This window comes from Zeus faber (assembly GCF_960531495.2).
Source record: "Zeus faber genome assembly, chromosome: 2".
NCBI classification, from domain to species: domain Eukaryota; kingdom Metazoa; phylum Chordata; class Actinopteri; order Zeiformes; family Zeidae; genus Zeus; species Zeus faber.
Genome location: NC_137189.1, coordinates 52,294,445 through 52,316,628, shown reverse-complemented (window position 1 = coordinate 52,316,628; position 22,184 = coordinate 52,294,445). Strand labels below are relative to the sequence as shown.

Sequence of the window (22,184 nt, the reverse complement as noted above, 5' to 3'; positions counted from 1 at the left end):
TCTCCTCCGCCTCCTCAGTCTCAGGTCCGAAATCATCCAAACCATAACTGGAGTATATATTTAAATAAATAAAACAACAAACAAGAAAATACAATTAAAATTACATATATATATATATATATATATATATATATATATATATATATATATATATATATATATATATATATATATATATGTTTGTTGTTTTATTTCACATTGCTTTGGCAATGTAAACACCTGGCTCCCATGGAAACAAAGAGAGCGCTCGGGGTAAAGAGAGGGGGAGAGAGAGAGGGGGGGCGGGGTTTATCGCTCTCTCCTCGGCCTATCGCGGCCCGTCTTGTGGGTGTGGCTTCTCGGCCCGGGGGCGGTGAGTCCCGTTCAGTGGGCGTGGCCTGTTTGTGAGTGACAGGGAGGACTCCGCTGTGTTGTTGATCCTAAAATGGCTGTTTGTCTGATGGAGCCGCAGCGGATGATCTAGAAGAAGAAGAAGAAGGAGAAGAAGGACAGAGGACAGAGGACAGAGGACAGAGGACAGAGGACAGAGGACAGAGCAAGAGGAGAGAAGAAGGTAAAGAAAGGTGATCGATGCGAGTGATCGACTCTGCGTCGATCGCCATCAATTGATTGTGATCAAACGAGTGAAATATTCAATGTGAACATAGATCATGTTGTAGAATATTTTATATTATTGTATCTATTGAAACTATTAATTGATCTGTTCAGGGAATTTTTCTGATGAAATCACAGCTCCATTCTGTTTCACTGCAAGGACTTTGTTATTATTAATAAATTATTATTATTATTATTATTATTATTATTATTATTATTATTATTGTTATTATTATTATTATTGTTATTATTATTATTGTTTTTTGTTATTATTATTATTATTATTATTGTTATTATTATTTTTATTATTATTATTATTATTATTATTATTATGATTATTATCATTATTATTATTATTATTATTATTTTTATTCTTATTATCAATAGTATAATTATCATCATTATTATTATTATTAGTATTATCGTTATTATTATTATTATGGAAATGTTCAAACATTTTGCATGAGGTATTAGTTATTGATTCTGTATTGATTGGTTCATAACATCCTGGTTCTGATCAGCTGCGGGAGAATTCCATTCCATCTATTGAATTTGATGATATGATTATTATTAGAATGATATTTCATATGGTTCCTTGTGCCATGATGCTGCCGCCATGTTCCATTGGAATGCTGTGGGAGGAATAATAAAGTTATTAATGCTCAGAAATCAATATTTATCAGCGTTTTGTGTCAGTGTGACATCACAAAGCACTCAGAGCACAAGGTGATTCATTCGTCATTTACATTACATTGCTTATGTTATTTATAACCTCTTATCACCGACCACTACAGGTACTACTGCAGTACTGTATTGTCAGTATTTGCTGTATTCCCTTGAGCAAGGCACTAACACTGCAGGGTTGAGGGTTCTATTCCCTGTGCCCTTTACAGAGGCTATATCTGAGTATCTGTATCTCAGTCAATTGGTTGGCATTTCTTTGAAGTGAAACGTCCCTTTAATATCAGACAGACACACAGACAGAGAGAGGGAGAGAGACAGACAGACAGTAAGAGGGAGATAGAGATAAAGAGAGATAGACAAGCAGACAGAAAGACAGACAGACAGAGAGAGAAAGACAGACAGACAGGTAGGAGTGGGCAATCAAATATCACAATATAGTTGGATCTCTATACCCTGTGAGACGTGGTGTGTGGACCAGACAGACAGACAGACAGACAGACAGACAGACAGAGAGTGAGAGAGTGAGAGAGACAGACAGACAGACAGACAGAGAGTGAGAGAGACAGACACAGAGACAGATGGGCAGACAGACAGAGAGTGAGAGAGACAGACAGAGTGAGAGAGACAGACACAGACAGACAGACAGACAGACCGGGTACTGGGTTCTCTGATGATTCCTAAACCTGTCTCCACCAGTCTCCACCTGTCTCCACCTGTCTCCTGCAGATCTGCTGTCACCATGGACACCACCACCTCCATCAAGATGACCACGCTGGCCATCCAGAACCTGTTCAGTTACGTGGAGGAGGAGAACCTCCTGGCGCTGAAGGCTCATCTGGACCGCTTCAAGGAGGTGGATGGGAGGAGCGATGTGAGTGACCTCCATGTCCCACACCTCCATGTTCCACACCACCATGTTCCACACCACCATGTTCCACACCTCCACCTTCTCCACTCCATGTTCTACACCTCCATGTCCCACACCTCCATGTTCCACACCCCGATGGTCTACACCTCGATGGTCTACACCTCAATGTTCCACACCTCCACCTTCTCCACCTCCATGTTCTGACAGATGTCTTTGTGTTTGGCAGAATGGACAGACTCCCCTGATGCTTGCCTCTGAGCAAGGCAGCTTGGAGATCGTCCAGGAACTGATCAGGAGAGGAGCCGACATCAACCTGGACGATGTGGTGAGTCTGTCTGTCTGTCTGTCTGTCTGTTGGTCTGTCTGTCTGTCTGTCTGTCTGCCTGTCTGTCTGCCTGCCTGCCTGCCTGCCTGCCTGCCTACCTGTCTGTCTGTGTCTGTCTGCTTGTCTGCATGTCGATCTGCCTGTCTCGGTCTGTCTGTCTGTCTCTCTACATGTCTGTCTCCCTATCTGCATGTCGGTTTGCCTGTCTCTTTGTATGTCTGTTTGTCTGTCTCTCTGCATGTCTGTCTCCCTGTCTGCATGTCGGTCTGCCTGTCTCTTTGTATGTCTGTTTGTCTGTCTCTCTGCATGTCTGTCTCCCTGTCTGCATGTCGGTCTGTCTGTCTCTTTGTATGTCTGTTTGTCTGTCTCTCTACATGTCTGTCTCCCTGTCTGCATGTCGGTCTGCCTGTCTCTTTGTATGTCTGTTTGTCTGTCTCTCTGCGTGTCTGTCTTAAACAGCAGAATAATCAGCGGTGCTTTCCTTGTTTCCATGGTAACAGTGTTTCCTTGTTTCCATGGTGATCCCGCCAGGATTGCTGGTCTGCTCTGATCTCCGCTGCGAAGGAAGGACATGTGGACGTAGTGAAGGAGCTTCTGGAGAGCAGCGCCTACATCGAGCACCGAGACATGGTGACTGTCCTGCTCCACCCAAACGTCAAACACAACCACCCAAATACCACCATCTAAACATCAAACACAGCTCCACCTAAACACCACCAACCAAACCCCAAACACCGTCTGAACCTGAACGCCAACACCCAACCACCACCACCTGAACCCCATCAGTTCCAGACCCAAACTCCATCCGATGGATGCAGATCGTAGCACAGTACGACACTGTTCAGTGTGTAGCACTTCCTGTGTCTGTCATCCTCCGTCCTGTCGCCATGGAGACCAGTTTACCTAGCAACAGTCCAGAAACAACATGGCTGCCGCTGGAGTCGTTTGGCTTCGTTTACTTTTACTGGAAAATAAACTGAACTGTGTGTGTGTGTGTGTGTGTGTGTGTGTGTGTGTGTGTGTGTGTGTGTGTGTGTGTGTGTGTGTGTGTGTGTGTGTGTGTGTGTGTGTGTGTGTGTGTGTGTGTGTGTGTGTGTGTGTGCAGGGGGGCTGGACAGCTTTGATGTGGTCAGCTTATAAAGGTCGACTCGACGTCACCAAACTACTTCTGGAGAACGGAGCCAATCCCAACACTACTGGACAGGTACACACTACACTCTTCACACTACACACTACACTCTTCACACTACACACTACACATTACACACTACACACTACACACTACACACTACACACTACACTCTTCACACTACACACTACACACTACACATTACACACTACACACTACACACTACACACTACACACTACACTCTTCACACTACACACTACACATTACACACTACACACTACACACTACACACTACACACTTCACACTACACACTACACATTACACACTACACACTACACTCTTCACACTATACACTACACATTACACACTACACACTACACACTACACACTACACTCTTCACACTACACACTACACATTACACACTACACACTACACTCTTCACACTACACACTACACATTACACACTACACACTACACACTTCACACTACACACTACACATTACACACTACACACTACACTCTTCACACTACACACTACACATTACACACTACACACTACACACTACACACTACACACTACACACTACACACTACACTCTTCACACTACACACTACACACTACACACTACACTACACACTACACACTACACTACACTACACTACACACTACACACTACACACTACACACTACACACTACACACTACGCTACACACTACACACTACACACTACACACTACACTACACACTACACTACACACTACACTACACACTACACACTACACACTACACCACACTACACGCTACACTACACGCTACACTACACGCTACACACTGCACTACACGCTACACACTGCACTACACACTACACTACACTACACTACACTACACTACACGCTACACTACATTACACAACACACTACACTATACACTACACAACACACTACAGTACACACTACACTACACACTACACTACACACTACACTACACGCTACACAACACGCTACACTACACAAGACACTACACAACACGCTACACTACACAAGACACTACACTACACACTACACAACACACTACACACTACACTACACAATTCACTACACACTACACCACACTACACACTACACGCTACACTACACGCTACACTACACGCTACACACTACACGCTACACAATACACTACACACTACACACTACACTACACACTACACCACACTACACACTACACAACACACTACACAACACACTACACAACACACTACACTACACAACACACTACACTACACAACACACTACACACTGCACTACACACTACACTACACTACACTACACTACATGCTACACTACACTACCCAACACACTACACTACACAACACACTACACAACACACAACAGTACACACTACACTACACACTACACTACACACTACACTACACACTACACTACACAAGACACTACACTACACTTCACTACACAACACACTACACACTACACTACACTACACACTACACAATTCACTACACACTACACACTATACTACACACTACACTACACACTACACACTACACTACACACTACACACTAAACTACACACTACACGCAAAACTACACAACACACTACACTACACAACACACTACACTACACACTACACTACACACACTATACACTACACACTACACTACACTATACACTACACACTACACTACACAACACACTACACTACACGCTACACTACACAACACACTACACTACACTACACACTACACAACACACTACACTACACAACACACTACACTACGCAAGACACTACACTACACTACACAACACACTACACTACACAACACACTACACTACACACTACACTACACTACACACTGCACTACACACTGCACTACACACTAATATACACAGTACACACTTGTACACACTAGTACACACAGTACACACTACACAGTGTACGTTTTCCTAATAATAGTGATTGTGTCATAATGTAACCCCCCCTGCAGCAGTACAGTGTGTACCCCGTCATCTGGGCAGCAGGGCGTGGTCACCATGACGTTGTCAGAGTTCTGCTGGAGAACGGAGCCAAAGTCAACTGCTCTGACAAGGTGAGCACAGCGACCAGCAGCCATGTCCTGGAGGTGGAGCGAGGGTGCAGCGGCTTCATGCTGTGTGTGTGTGTGTGTGTGTGTGTGTGTGTGTGTGTGTGTGTGTGTGTGTGTGTGTGTGTGTGTGTGTGTGTGTGGTGCAGTATGGAACCACCCCTCTGATCTGGGCCGCCAGGAAAGGACACTTCGACTGTGTGATGCATCTTCTGGAGAACGGAGCCGACGTGGACCAGGAGGGAGCGGTGAGTCGGTCCTGTGCCAGCAGGGGGCATGTTCACTGGAACAGCACTGGTTATAACCAGCAGGGGGCGTGGTCACTGTGCAATGTTTATGCATTTTATGTTTGTATTTTATTTATTTACATAGACAGATGGACAGACAGATGGATGGATAGATAGACAGACAGGTGGATGGATAGACAGATGGATAGACAGGCAGATGGATAGAGAGAAAGACAAGCTGTCTCTCTCTCTCAGAACTCCATGACAGCCCTGATCGTGGCGGTGAAGGGAGGCTTCCCCAACGTGGTGAAGGAGCTGCTCAAGAGGAATCCCAACGTCAACATGACGGACAAGGACGGCAACACGGCGCTGATGATCGCTGCCAAGGAGGGCCACACCCAGATCGTACAGGACCTGCTGGACGCCGGCACCTACGTCAACATCCCCGACCGGGTAGGACCCGCACCACCGTCAGATAAACAACCCCATTAGATCAACAACACCATCAGATCAACAGCACCGTCAGATTAACAACACCATGAGATTAACAACAGCATCACATTACTAACACGATGAGATCAGTGAAACCATCAGCTCACTACTTTAACTCAGCGATGATATTAACAACACCATTGTTACACCCAACACACTTCAACAATCTTTGTGTGTGTAAAGTGTGTACTGTGTATATATATAATGTGTATTCTGTATGTACTATATATATAATGTGTATTCTGTGTGTACTATATATATAATGTATATTCTGTGTGTATTATATATATAATGTGTATTCTGTGTGTACTGCATATATATGTATATATATATATATATATATATATATAATGTGTAATCTGTCTATACTGTATATATAATGTGTATTCTGTGTGTACTGATATATATATATATATATATGATGTGTATTGTGTGTGTATAATGTGTATTGTGTGTGTAATGTGTATTGTGTGTGTATAGTGTGTATTATGTGTGTATTGTGTGTATAATGTGTATTGTGTGTGTGCATAATGTGTATTGTGTGCATAATGTGTATTGTGTGTGTATAATGTACCTGCAGAGTGGGGACACGGTCCTCATCGGGGCGGTGCGAGGGGGGCATGCTGACATCGTCAGAGCTTTGCTGCAGAAATACGCCGACATCGACATCAGAGGACAGGTGAAGTGCCGCAGTAAAAGGAAGTAGTACTTTAAGTACTGCAGTAGTACTAGAAGTACTGCAGTTGTACTCAGTAGTACTTTAAGTACTGCAGTAGTACTAGAAATACTATAGTAGTACGAGAAGTACTATAGTCATGCTCAAAGTATTGTAGTATTATGAGAAGTACTGCAATAGTACTAGAAGTACTGTAGTAGTACTAGAAGTACTGTAGTAGGGATAGGCTTCATACTGGTTATGAAGCAAGGCATACTAGTTATAAACTACCCATAATAGTTATAAAACTAGTCATACTAATCATAAACTAGAAGTAGTTATAAACTATAAAACTAGTCATATTGTTTATGAAGCAAGACATACTAGTTTTCAACTAGACCTACTAGTTTTAAACTAGATATACTAATTAAAAAACTAGTCATCTTAGTTATAAACTTGACATACTAGCTATGAAAATAGTCATGTTAGTTCTATCACTAGACCTACTCGTTTTAAACTAGATTTACTAATTATAAAACTAGTCATATTAGTTATAGCGCTAGACATACTAGTTATAAACTACACCTGCTAGTTTTAAACTAGATTTACTAATTATAAAACTAGTCATTAGTTATAGCGTAAGACATACAAGTTATAAAATCGACCTACTAGTTTTCAACAAGATTTACTAGTTAAAACACTAGCCATATTAATTATAGCGCTAGACATACTAGTTATAAACTAGACCTTCTAGTTTTAAACTAGATATACAAATCATAAAACTAGTCGTATTAGTTATAGCGCTAGATAATACTAGTTATAAACTAGACCTACTTGTTTTAAACTAGGTTTATACTAGTTATGAACAAGTCATACTAGTTGTAAAATTAGACATACTAGTTAAAAACACTCAACATACTAGAAATAAACTAGTCATGCTAGTTATAAACTAGTCATGCTAGTTAAAAAAATGTTATACTTGTAAAATTAGACACACTTGTTATATAATTTGTCATACTGGTGTTAAAACTAGACATCCTCATTACAAACGAGTCATACTAGTTTCAAAAAAGTATATACTAGTCTATACCTTTTTTATTTTTGTTATTTTCACCTTATATATATATATACTTTTATACTTGTATAAAAGGGGTACTAGTTGTAAAATGTTACACAGGAGTTATAAGACTAGTCATACTGGTTATAAAGCTGGACATTATCATTTTAAACTAGTCATACCAGTTGTAGACTAGTCATACTAGTTATAAAAATAAGGAATACTTGTTATAAAACAAGTCATATTACTTGTAAAGCTAGACATACTAGTTATAAACTAGTCGCATTAGTTGTAAAATTACACTCTAGTTATACAATTTGTCATATGGGTTTTTAACTAGACATACTGGTTATAAAACATGTCATACTAGTTGAAAAATTGTTCATACTGGTTATAACTCGAGACATACTAGTTATAATCTAGTTACACAAAAAATAACACATAAATTAATCCTACTAGTTATAAGCTAGACATACTAGTTATACAGTTATATACTAGACATACTAGTTGTGAAATAAGATACACTAGTTAAACACTAGTCATTCAGGTTATACAGCCAGACATACCAGTAATTAATTAGACAAAATTGTTATAAACTGGACTTACTAGTCATAAAAAAAGACATACTTGTTGTAAAGTTAGACACACTAGTTATAAAACTAGATATACTGGTTATATACTAGTCACACTAGTTATAAATTACACATAGTAGTTATAGACTAAACATGCTCGTTATAAACTTGTCATACTAGTTATTTATTTGTCATACTAGTTATAAACTTGTCATACTTGTTATTAACTAGTCACACTTGTTATAAAACTGGCCACACTAGTTATGAATTAGTCAGACTAGTTATAAACTAGTCATACTAGTTCTAAAACCAGTGACACTAGTTATGAACTCATCATACTATTTATAGACTAGTCCTACTAGTTATGAGCTCATCATACTAGTTATAGACTAGTCCTACTAGTTATGAACTAGTCATCCAGTTCTAAAAACAGTCACACTAGTAATGAACTACTCATACTAGTTATAAACTAGTCCCACTAGTTATGAACTAGTCATACTAGTTCTAATCTAGTCATACTAGTTATAAACTAGACCTTAGTTAAACATTTGTCAAAATAGTTATGAACTAGTCAAACTAGTTATAAATGAGTGCCACTAGTTATGAACTAGTCCTACTAGTTATGAACTAGTCATACTAGTTCTAATCTAGTCATACTAGTTATAAACTAGACCTTAGTTATACATTTGTCACAATAGTTATGACCTGGTCATACTAGTTATAAACTAGACCTACTAGTTATAAATGAGTCCCACTAGTTATGAACTAGTCACACTAGTTCTAAACCAGTCAAACTAGTTATGAACTAGTCCTGCTAGTTATAAACAAGTCCCACTAGTTATGAACTAGTCACCCTGGTTCTAAACCAGTCAAACTAGTTATGAACTAGTCCTACTAGTTATGAACGAGTCCCACTAGTTATGAACTAGTCACACTAGTTCTAAACCAGTCAAACTAGTTATGAACGAGTCCCACTAGTTATGAACTAGTCACACTAGTTCTAAACCAGTCAAACTAGTTATCAACTAGTCCTACTAGTCATGAAGCGTGTCAGTGTGTTATATTCAGTGTGGAAGCAGCAGCGTGATGTGCAGACAGACAGTCTCTGGGGGTTATTTACTGATCAGCAGCGTCTGGATGCACCTCATCACTAACATGTTATATCTTATATTAGAGAGTGAGACTCATCACTAACATGTTATATCTTATATTAGAGAGTGAGACTCATCACTAACATGTTATATCTTATATTAGAGAGTGAGACTCATCACTAACATGTTATATCTTATATTAGAGAGTGAGACTCATCACTAACATGTTATATCTTATATTAGAGAGTGAGACTCATCACTAACATGTTATATCTTATATTAGAGAGTGAGACTCATCACTAACATGTTATATCCTATATACGGAGAGTGAGACTCATGACTAACATGTTATATCTTATATTAGAGAGTGAGACTCATCACTAACATGTTATATCTTATATTAGAGAGTGAGACTTAACACTCACATGTTATATCTTATATTAGAGAGTGAGACTTAACACTAACATGTTATATCTTATATTAGAGAGTGAGACTCAACACGAACATGTTATATCTTATATTAGGAGAGTGAGACTCATCACTAACATGTTGTATCTTATATTAGAGAGTGAGACTCATCACTAACATGTTATATCTTGTATTAGAGAGTGAGACTCATCACTAACATGTTATATCTTATTTTAGGAGAGTGAGACTCATCACTAACATGTTATATCTTATATAAGGAGAGTGAGACTCATCACTAACATGTAATATCTTATATTAGAGAGTGAGACTCATCACTAACATGTTATATCTTATATTAGAGAGTGAGACTCATCACTAACATGTTATATCTTATATTAGAGAGTGAGACTCATCACTAACATGTTATATCTTATATTAGGAGAGTGAGACTCATCACTAACATGTTATATTTATATAAGGAGAGTGAGACTCATCACTAACATGTTATATCTTATATTAGAGTGAGACTCATCACTAACATGTTATATCTTATATTAGAGAGTGAGACTCAACACTAACATTTTATATCTTATATTAGAGAGTGAGACTCATCACTAACATGTTATATCTTATATTAGAGAGTGAGACTCATCACTAACATGTTATATCTTATATTAGAGAGTGAGACTCATCACTAACATGTTATATCTTATATAAGGAGAGTGAGACTCATGACTAACATGTTATATCTTATATTAGAGAGTGAGACTCATCACTAACATGTTATATCTTATATTAGAGAGTGAGACTTAACACTCACATGTTATATCTTATATTAGAGAGTGAGACTTAACACTAACATGTTATATCTTATATTAGAGAGTGAGACTCAACACTAACATGTTATATCTTATATTAGGAGAGTGAGACTCATCACTAACATGTTGTATCTTATATTAGAGAGTGAGACTCATCACTAACATGTTATATCTTATATTAGAGAGTGAGACTCATCACTAACATGTTATATCTTGTATTAGAGAGTGAGACTCATCACTAACATGTTATATCTTATATTAGGAGAGTGAGACTCATCACTAACATGTTATATCTTATATAAGGAGAGTGAGACTCATCACTAACATGTAATATCTTATATTAGAGAGTGAGACTCATCACTAACATGTTATATCTTATATTAGAGAGTGAGACTCATCACTAACATGTTATATCTTATATTAGAGAGTGAGACTCATCACTAACATGTTATATCTTATATTAGGAGAGTGAGACTCATCACTAACATGTTATATCTTATATAAGGAGAGTGAGACTCATCACTAACATGTTATATCTTATATTAGAGTGAGACTCATCACTAACATGTTATATCTTATATTAGAGAGTGAGACTCAACACTAACATGTTATATCTTATATTAGAGAGTGAGACTCATCACTAACATGTTATATCTTATATTAGAGAGTGAGACTTAACACTAACATGTTATATCTTATATTAGGAGAGTGAGACTCATCACTAACATGTTGTATCTTATATTAGAGAGTGAGACTCATCACTAACATGTTATATCTTATATTAGAGAGAGACTCATCACTAACATGTTGTATCTTATATTAGAGAGTGAGACTCAACACTAACATGTTATATCTTATATTAGAGAGTGAGACTCATCACTAACATGTTATATCTTATATTAGAGAGTGAGACTTAACACTAACATGTTATATCTTATATTAGGAGAGTGAGACTCATCACTAACATGTTGTATCTTATATTAGAGAGTGAGACTCATCACTAACATGTTATATCTTATATTAGAGAGAGACTCATCACTAACATGTTGTATCTTATATTAGAGAGTGAGACTCAACACTAACATGTTATATCTTATATTAGGAGAGTGAGACTCATCACTAACATGTTGTATCTTATATTAGAGAGTGAGACTCATCACTAACATGTTATATCTTATATTAGAGAGTGAGACTCATCACTAACATGTTATATCTTATATTAGAGAGTGAGACTCATCACTAACATGTTATATCTTATATTAGGAGAGTGAGACTCATCACTAACATGTTATATTTATATAAGGAGAGTGAGACTCATCACTAACATGTTATATCTTATATTAGAGTGAGACTCATCACTAACATGTTATATCTTATATTAGAGAGTGAGACTCAACACTAACATTTTATATCTTATATTAGAGAGTGAGACTCATCACTAACATGTTATATCTTATATTAGAGAGTGAGACTCATCACTAACATGTTATATCTTATATTAGAGAGTGAGACTCATCACTAACATGTTATATCTTATATTAGAGAGTGAGACTCATCACTAACATGTTATATCCTATATAAGGAGAGTGAGACTCATGACTAACATGTTATATCTTATATTAGAGAGTGAGACTCATCACTAACATGTTATATCTTATATTAGAGAGTGAGACTTAACACTCACATGTTATATCTTATATTAGAGAGTGAGACTTAACACTAACATGTTATATCTTATATTAGAGAGTGAGACTCAACACTAACATGTTATATCTTATATTAGGAGAGTGAGACTCATCACTAACATGTTGTATCTTATATTAGAGAGTGAGACTCATCACTAACATGTTATATCTTATATTAGAGAGTGAGACTCATCACTAACATGTTATATCTTGTATTAGAGAGTGAGACTCATCACTAACATGTTATATCTTATATTAGGAGAGTGAGACTCATCACTAACATGTTATATCTTATATAAGGAGAGTGAGACTCATCACTAACATGTAATATCTTATATTAGAGAGTGAGACTCATCACTAACATGTTATATCTTATATTAGAGAGTGAGACTCATCACTAACATGTTATATCTTATATTAGAGAGTGAGACTCATCACTAACATGTTATATCTTATATTAGGAGAGTGAGACTCATCACTAACATGTTATATCTTATATAAGGAGAGTGAGACTCATCACTAACATGTTATATCTTATATTAGAGTGAGACTCATCACTAACATGTTATATCTTATATTAGAGAGTGAGACTCAACACTAACATGTTATATCTTATATTAGAGAGTGAGACTCATCACTAACATGTTATATCTTATATTAGAGAGTGAGACTTAACACTAACATGTTATATCTTATATTAGGAGAGTGAGACTCATCACTAACATGTTGTATCTTATATTAGAGAGTGAGACTCATCACTAACATGTTATATCTTATATTAGAGAGAGACTCATCACTAACATGTTGTATCTTATATTAGAGAGTGAGACTCAACACTAACATGTTATATCTTATATTAGGAGAGTGAGACTCATCACTAACATGTTGTATCTTATATTAGAGAGTGAGACTCATCACTCACATGTTATATCTTATATTAGAGAGTGAGACTCATCACTAACATGTTATATCTTATATTAGAGAGGGAGACTCATCACTAACATGTTATATCTTATATTAGGAGAGTGAGACTCATCACTAACGTGTTATATCTTATATTAGGAGAGTGAGACTCATCACTAACATGTTATATCTTATATTAGGAGAGTGCGACAGGGAGTACTGTATGTTAGTGAGGTGACATGCTGTCTCACCCCCAGGAGAGTAAGACAGCTCTGTACTGGGCAGTGGAGAAAGGAAACGCTACCATGGTGAGAGACCTTCTGCAGTGTAACCCTGACACTGAGACCTGCACCAAGGTGAGATGTCTGTCTGTCTGTCTGCCAGCCTTTCTACCTGTCTATCTGTCTGCCTGTCTGTCTACTGTCCATTTGACAGTCTTCCTCTCTCCCTCCACCGTCTTGCTCTCAGGATGGTGAGACTCCTCTCATCAAAGCCACTAAAATGAGGAACATCGACATCGTGGAGCTTCTTCTGGACAAAGGAGCTCGAGTGTCGGCTGTAGACAAGGTGACTATCACACCTACACCTACATCTACACCTACACCTCCATCTACACCCCCCTCTACACCTCCATTTACCCATCCATCACACCTCCACCTACATCTACACCTCCATCTATACCCCCCCTACACCTCCATCTACACCTCCATTTACACCTCCATCACACCTCCATCTACATCTACACCTCCAGTTACACCTCCACCACACCTCCATCTACACCTCCACCTACACCTCCACCTACACCTCCATTTACACCCCCCTCTGCACCTCCATCTACACCTTCATTTACATCTACAACTACACCTCCATCTACATCTACACCTACACCTCCATCTACACCTCCATTTATACCTCCACCACACCTCCATCTACACTTCCTCCTACATCCACAGCTACACCTCCATCTACACCTACATCTATACCTACACCTCCATCTACACCTCCACCATACCTCCATCACACCTCCATCTATATCTACACCTCCATCTACACCTCCACCTACATCTACACCTCCATCTACAACCCCCCTCTACACCTCCATTTACACCCCGTCCACACCCCCGTCTACACCTCCACCACAGCTCCACCACACCTCCATTTTCATCTCCATATTCCCTTATTCATCCACCACTCCTCCATCTACAGCTTTACCTACACCTCCATCTTCCCTTCTTCATCCAACACATCTCCTTCTATACCTCAATCTTCCCTTTTTCATCCAATATTCCTCCATCTTCCCTTCTTCATCCACCACTCCATCTACACCTCCACTTACACCTTCATCGACACCTCCACCTACGTCTCCACAACACCTCTACCTACACCTCCACCGATACCCCCATCTAATACTCCATTTACACTTCCACCAACACACAACACATCTGTCGGCCTGCCTGCCTACCTGTCTGTCTGTGTGTCTGTCTGCCACAATCTGTCTCACCGCCTGCCTACCTGCACCTACACCTGGTCAATTTGTGACTTCCTGTTTTCAGAAAGGGGACACCCCCCTTCACATCGCCATCCGGGGGCGGAGCCGGCGCCTAGCGGAGCTCCTCCTCCGGAACCCTAAAGATGGCCGCCTGCTGTACCGCCCCAACAAGGGTGGAGAAACGCCGTACAATATCGACTGCAGCCACCAGAAGAGCATCCTCACCCAGATCTTCGGAGCACGTAGGTCTGGAGACAGTTGGAGAGACAGACAGGTGGAGAGACAGACAGATGATGAGGCAGACAGATGGACAGGCAGGTAGACAGACAGACAGATAGGCAGCCAGACATGAGGACACAGACAGACGGACAGGTAGACATTGGCAGGCAGACTGACAGATAGACAGGGCAGGCAGGTAGACAGACCGACAGATTGGCAGACAGCCATGAAGACAGACAGTGGACAGACAGACAGAAGATGAAGCAGGCAGGTAGACAGACAGACGGATAGATAGGCAGACAGACATGAGGACACAGACAGACGGACAGGTAGACATTGGCAGGCAGACTGTCAGATGGACAGGCAGACGGATAGATAGACAGACAGACAGGTAGACAGACAGACAGATTGGCAGACAGCCATGAAGACAGACGGGCAGGAAGGCAGGCAGACAGACAGACAGGCAGTATAACTCAGTGTCTCCCCCTGCAGGACACCTGTCCCCCTCGGAGACAGACGGGGACATGCTGGGCTATGACCTGTACAGCAGTGCTCTGGCCGACATCCTGAGTGAACCCACCATGCAGCCGCCCATCTGTGTGGGGCTCTACGCCCAGTGGGGGAGCGGAAAGAGCTTCCTGCTCAAGAAGCTGGAGGGTGAGGAGGATGTCCCTGTCCCCTAAAGACCCTGTCCCCTAAATACCCTGTCCTCTAGACATCCTGTCCCTCAAGATCCTGTCTCCGAGAGTCCATGTCCCCCAAAGACCCTGTCCTCTAAAGTCCCTGTCCCCTAAAGTTCCTGTCCCCTGAATACCGTGTCCTCTAGACATCCTGTCCCCTAAAATCCCTGTCCCCTAAAGTCCCTGTCCCCTGAAGACCCTGCCCCCTGAAGTCCCTGTCCTCTAGACATCCTGTCCCCTAAAGTCCATGTCCCCTAAAGTCCCTGTCCCTTGAAGACCCTGTCCCCTAAAACCCCTGTCCCCTAAAGTTCCTGTCCCCTGAAGACCCTGTTCTCTAGACATCCTGTCCCCTAAAGACCCTGTCCCCTAAAATCCCTGTCCCCTGAAGACCCTGTCCCCTGAAGTCCCTGTCCTCTAGACATCCTGTCCCTTAAAATCCCTGTCCCCTGAAGACCCTGTCTTCTGTGTGCATGTCAACCCTGAGTTGTTTTCAGTTATTTATTGTATTTCTTAAGTCTGTGTTTTCCTTGGCCCCAGATGAGATGAAGACCTTCGCGGGGCAGCAGGTGGAGCCGCTCTTCTACTTCTCCTGGCTGCTGGTGTCCCTGTCCCTGCTGCTCTGTGGCTCCGTCTCCATCGTCCTGGGCTTCACCGTGAACCCGCGGCTCGCCATGGCGGTGTCGCTCAGCCTGCTGGCGCTGCTCTACCTCTTCTTCGGTCTGAACCTTAATGACATCACAATAAGAGTGAGACGCTGCCAAACAGAGGGCGTGGTCTCTGTGGTGACGGTCACACGTAAAGTAATCCTCCGTCTTATTTCCTCCATCTTGTTGAGGAGTGAGCGGGAAGAGAGTGGGCGGGGCCTGGCTCTTCTGCTCCGCCTGCGCTTTCTTCAAGTTTTGTTTGTTCGTAGCGTCGACGTTGACACAAAATAAATAACAAAACGCTTCTGTTTAACTGAGCGCACTGAGCCGCTGCGTCTGGCCACGCCCTCTGGGATGTACGTGTCGCGCAATGATGACACAGTGACCAATCAGTAGTCTGCAATGTTTACATGTCAACTTAACAGGTGTGAAGAAAAAAAGTTTTTAATTCACTCCTTCCACAAATCCAGCCCCATGTGGGTCAAACTTGGACGACAGCGTATCTGAACTGCCCCGAATACAACAAATAATACAGCCAAAATGATGGGGTTCCTACCCAAACCCCAATAAGAATAACAATAACAACTTAAGTGTACGAGCACATACCCTGTACTTTGTGTTATGTGTAGTGGTGGTGTACTTTAATACCCTGTACTTTGTGTTGTGTGTAGTGGTGGTGTACTTTAATACCCTGTACTTTGTGTTGTGTGTAGTGGTGGTTTACTTCGGGGGGCGACGCGAGGGGGAGAACTGGAACTGGGCCTGGGTCCTGAGCACTCGACTCGCCCGCCATCTTGGATACCTGGAGCTGCTGCTCAAACTGATGTTCGTCAACCCCCCAGAGCTTCCAGAGCAGAGCACCAGAGCACTGCCCGTCAGGTACTAGGTCCTTACTACCTCCTTGTTACTACGTCAGGTACTAGGTCCTTACTACCTCCTTGTTACTACGTCAGGTACTAGGTCCTTACTACCTCCTTGTTACTACGTCAGGTACTAGGTCCAAACTACCACCTTGTTACTACGTCAGGTACTAGGTCCTTACTACCACCTTGTTACTACTTCAGGTTCTAGGTCCAAACTACCACCTTGTTACGACGTCAGGTACTAGGTCCTTACTACCACCTTGTTACTACGTCAGGTACTAGGTCCTTACTACCACCTTGTTACTACGTCAGGTACTAGGTCCTTAATACCACCTTGTTACGACGTCCTTACTACCACCTTGTTTCTACGTCAGGTACTAGGTCCTTAATACCACCTTGTTACTACGTCAGGTACTAGGTCCTTACTACCACCTTGTTACGACGTCAGGTACTAGGTCCTTAATACCACCTTGTTACTACGTCAGGTTCTAGGTCCAAACTACCACCTTGTTTCTACGTCAGGTACTAGGTCCTTACTACCACCTTGTTACTACGTCAGGTACTAGGTCCTTAATACCACCTTGTTACTACGTCAGGTACTAGGTCCTTAATACCACCTTGTTACTACGTCAGGTACTAGGTCCTTACTACCACCTTGCTACTACGTCAGGTTCTAGGTCCAAACTACCACCTTGTTACGACGTCAGGTACTAGGTCCTTACTACCATCTTGTTACTACGTCAGGTACTAGGTCCTTACTACCACCTTGTTACAACGTCAGGTACTGGGTCCTTACTACCACCTTGTTACTACGTCAGGTACTAGGTCCTTACTACCACCTTGTTACGACGTCAGGTACTAGGTCGTTACTACCTCCTTGTTACTAAGTCAGGTACTAGGTCCTTACTACCACCTTGTTACGACGTCAGGTACTAGGTCCTTACTACCACCTTGTTACTACGTCAGGTACTAGGTCCTTAATACCACCTTGTTACTGCGTCAGGTACTAGGTCCTTACTACCACCTTGCTACTACGTCAGGTTCTAGGTCCAAACTACCACCTTGTTACGACGTCAGGTACTAGGTCCTTACTACCATCTTGTTACTACGTCAGGTACTAGGTCCTTACTACCACCTTGTTACAACGTCAGGTACTGGGTCCTTACTACCACCTTGTTACTACGTCAGGTACTAGGTCCTTACTACCACCTCGTTACGACGTCAGGTACTAGGTCGTTACTACCTCCTTGTTACTAAGTCAGGTACTAGGTCCTTACTACCACCTTGTTACGACGTCAGGTACTAGGTCCTTAATACCACCTTGTTACTACTTCAGGTACTAGGTCCTTACTACCACCTTGTTACTACGTCAGGTACTAGGTCCTTACTACCACCTTGTTACTACGTCAGGTACTAGGTCCTTACTACCACCTTGTTACTAAGTCAGGTACTAGGTCCTTACTACCACCTTGTTACGACGTCAGGTACTAGGTCCTTAATACCACCTTGTTACTACTTCAGGTACTAGGTCCTTACTACCACCTTGTTACTACGTCAGGTACTAGGTCCTTACTACCACCTTGTTACTACGTCAGGTACTAGGTCCTTACTACCACCTTGTTACTACGTCAGGTTCTCGGTCCAAACTACCACCTTGTTATGACGTCAGGTACTAGGTCCTTACTACCACCTTGTTACTACGTCAGGTACTAGGTCCTTACTACCACCTTGTTACTACGTCAGGTACCAGGTCCTTAATACCACCTTGTTACAACGTCCTTACTACCACCTTGTTACTACGTCAGGTACTAGGTCCTTACTACCACCTTGTTACGACGTCAGGTACTAGGTCCTTACCACCACCTTGTTACTATGTCAGGTACTAGGTCCTTAATACCACCTTGTTACTACGTCAGGTACTAGGTCCTTACTACCACCTTGTTACGACGTCAGGTACTAGGTCCTTAATACCACCTTGTTACTACGTCAGGTACTAGGTCCTTACTACCACCTTGTTACTACGTCAGGTTCTAGGTCCAAACTACCACCTTGTTACGACGTCAGGTACTAGCTTCTTACTACCACCTTGTTACTACGTCAGGTACTAGGTCCTTACTACCACCTTGTTACTACTACAGGTACTAGGTCCTTACTACCACCTTGTTACTACGTCAGGTACTACGTCCTTACTACCACCTTGTTACGACATCAGGTACTAGGTCCTTTCTACCACCTTGTTACTACGTCAGGTACTAGGTCCTTACTACCACCTTGTTACTACGTCAGGTACTAGGTCCTTACTACGACCTTGTTACTACGTCAGGTACTAGGTCCTTACTACCATCTTGTTACTACGTCAGGTTCTAGGTCCAAACTACCACCTTGTTACGACGTCAGGTACTAGGTCCTTACTACGACCTTGTGACTACGTCAGGTACTAGGTCCTTACTACCACCTTGTTACTACGTCAGGTTCTAGGTCCAAACTACCACCTTGTTACGACGTCAGGTATTAGGTCCTTACTACCACCTTGTTACTACGTCAGGTACTAGGTCCTTACTACCACCTTGTTACGACGCCAGGTACTAGGTCCTTAATACCACCTTGTTACGACCTCAGGTACTAGGTCCTTACTACCACCTTGTTACTACGTCAGGTACTAGGTCCTTAATACCACCTTGTTACTATGTCAGGTACTAGGTCCTTACTACCACCTTGTTACGACGTCAGGTACTAGGTCCTTAATACCACCTTGTTACTACGTCAGGTACTAGGTCCTTACTACCACCTTGTTACTACGTCAGGTTCTAGGTCCAAACTACCACCTTGTTACGACGTCAGGTACTAGGTTCTTACTACCACCTTGTTACTACGTCAGGTACTAGGTCCTTACTACCACCTTGTTACTACTACAGGTACTAGGTCCTTACTACCACCTTGTTACTACGTCAGGTACTACGTCTTTACTACCCTGTTGCTACTACGTCAGGTAGTATGTCCTTACTACCACCTTGTTACTACGTCAGGTACTAGGTCCTTAATACCACCTTGTTACGACGTCAGGTACTAGGTCCTTACAACAACCTTGTTACAACGTCGGGTACTAGGTCCTTACTACGACCTTGTTACTACGTCAGGTACTAGGTCCTTTCTACCACCATTACTACGTCAGGTTCTCGGTCCAAACTACCACCTTGTTACTATGTCAGGTACTAGGTCCTTACTACCACCTTGTTACGACGCCAGGTACTAGGTCCTTAATACCACCTTGTTACTATGTCAGGTACTAGGTCCTTACTACCACCTTGTTACCAGGTCAGGTTCTAGGTCCAAACTACCACCTTGTTACGACGTCAGGTATTAGGTCCTTACTACCACCTTGTTACTACGTCAGGTACTAGGTCCTTACTACCACCTTGTTACGACGCCAGGTACTAGGTCCTTAATACCACCTTGTTACTACGTCAGGTACTAGGTCCTTACTACCACCTTGTTACGACGCCAGGTACTAGGTCCTTAATACCACCTTGTTACTACGTCAGGTACTAGGTCCTTAATACCACCTTGTTACTACGTCAGGTACTAGGTCCTTGATACCACCTTGTTACGACGCCAGGTACTAGGTCCTTAATACCACCTTGTTACTACGTCAGGTACTAGGTCCTTACTACCACCTTGTTACGACGCCAGGTACTAGGTCCTTACTACCACCTTGTTACTACGTCAGGTACTAGGTCCTTACTACCACCTTGTTACTACGTCAGGTTCTAGGTCCAAACTACCACCTTGTTACGATGTCAGGTATTAGGTCCTTACTACCACCTTGTTACTACGTCAGGTACTAGGTCCTTACTACCACCTTGTTACGATGTCAGGTACTAGGTCCTTACTACCACCTTGTTACTACGTCAGGTACTAGGTGCTTACTACCACCTTGTTACTACGTCAGGTACTAGGTCCTTAATACCACCTTGTTACTACGTCAGGTACTAGGTCCTTACTACTATCTTGTTACGACTTCAGGCACTAGCTCCTTATACCAACTTGTTACTACGTCAGGTACTAGGTCCTTACAACCACCTTGTTATTACATCAGGTACTATGTCCTTACTACCACCTTGTTACAATGTCAGGTACTAGGTCCTTACTACCACCTTATTACTACGTCAGGTAGTAGTTCCTTACTACCACGTCAGGTACTACATCCTTACTACCATGTTGTTACTACGTCAAGTAGTACGTCCTTACTACCATGTTGTTACTACGTCAGGTACTACGTCTTTACTACCCTGTTGCTACTACGTCAGGTAGTATGTCCTTACTACCACGTTGTTACTACATCAGGTACGACATCCTTACAACCACGTTGTTACTACGTCAGGTACTACGTCCTTACTACCACGTTTTTACTATGTCATGTACTACAATGTTGTTACAACGTTACTACTACGTCAATACTAAATTGTTGTTGTATTTTCATTTATTGACCCTGTGCTGTCAGCTGCTGCACATACTACAGAGTACTTGCTGTGTTGCATGTAGGACAGAGTACTTGCTGCGTTGCATGTAGGACAGAGTACTTGCTGCGTTGCATGTAGGACAGAGTACTTGCTGCGTTGCATGTAGGACAGAGTACTTGCTGCGTTGCATGTAGGACAGAGTACTTGCTGCGTTGCAT

At 41.7% G+C, this 22,184-nt stretch overlaps 1 protein-coding gene across 1 annotated transcript in view; it reads left to right on the top strand.

The window, feature by feature from the left end:
• Positions 1 to 412: 412 nt before the first annotated feature.
• The window catches only part of kidins220b (kinase D-interacting substrate 220b), a 68,373-nt gene continuing 46,601 nt past the window's right edge, over positions 413 to 22,184 (top strand). The window contains exons 1-15 of the mRNA XM_079996810.1: positions 413 to 553; positions 2,005 to 2,149; positions 2,373 to 2,471; positions 3,003 to 3,101; positions 3,577 to 3,675; positions 5,608 to 5,709; positions 5,853 to 5,951; positions 6,186 to 6,383; positions 7,003 to 7,101; positions 13,869 to 13,967; positions 14,080 to 14,178; positions 15,165 to 15,342; positions 15,812 to 15,976; positions 16,537 to 16,716; positions 17,357 to 17,522. Of these exons, the coding sequence (XP_079852936.1) occupies positions 2,018 to 2,149; positions 2,373 to 2,471; positions 3,003 to 3,101; positions 3,577 to 3,675; positions 5,608 to 5,709; positions 5,853 to 5,951; positions 6,186 to 6,383; positions 7,003 to 7,101; positions 13,869 to 13,967; positions 14,080 to 14,178; positions 15,165 to 15,342; positions 15,812 to 15,976; positions 16,537 to 16,716; positions 17,357 to 17,522 (1,814 nt within the window). The 5' untranslated portion in view covers positions 413 to 553; positions 2,005 to 2,017. The remainder of the gene's footprint in view (positions 554 to 2,004; positions 2,150 to 2,372; positions 2,472 to 3,002; positions 3,102 to 3,576; positions 3,676 to 5,607; positions 5,710 to 5,852; positions 5,952 to 6,185; positions 6,384 to 7,002; positions 7,102 to 13,868; positions 13,968 to 14,079; positions 14,179 to 15,164; positions 15,343 to 15,811; positions 15,977 to 16,536; positions 16,717 to 17,356; positions 17,523 to 22,184) is intronic.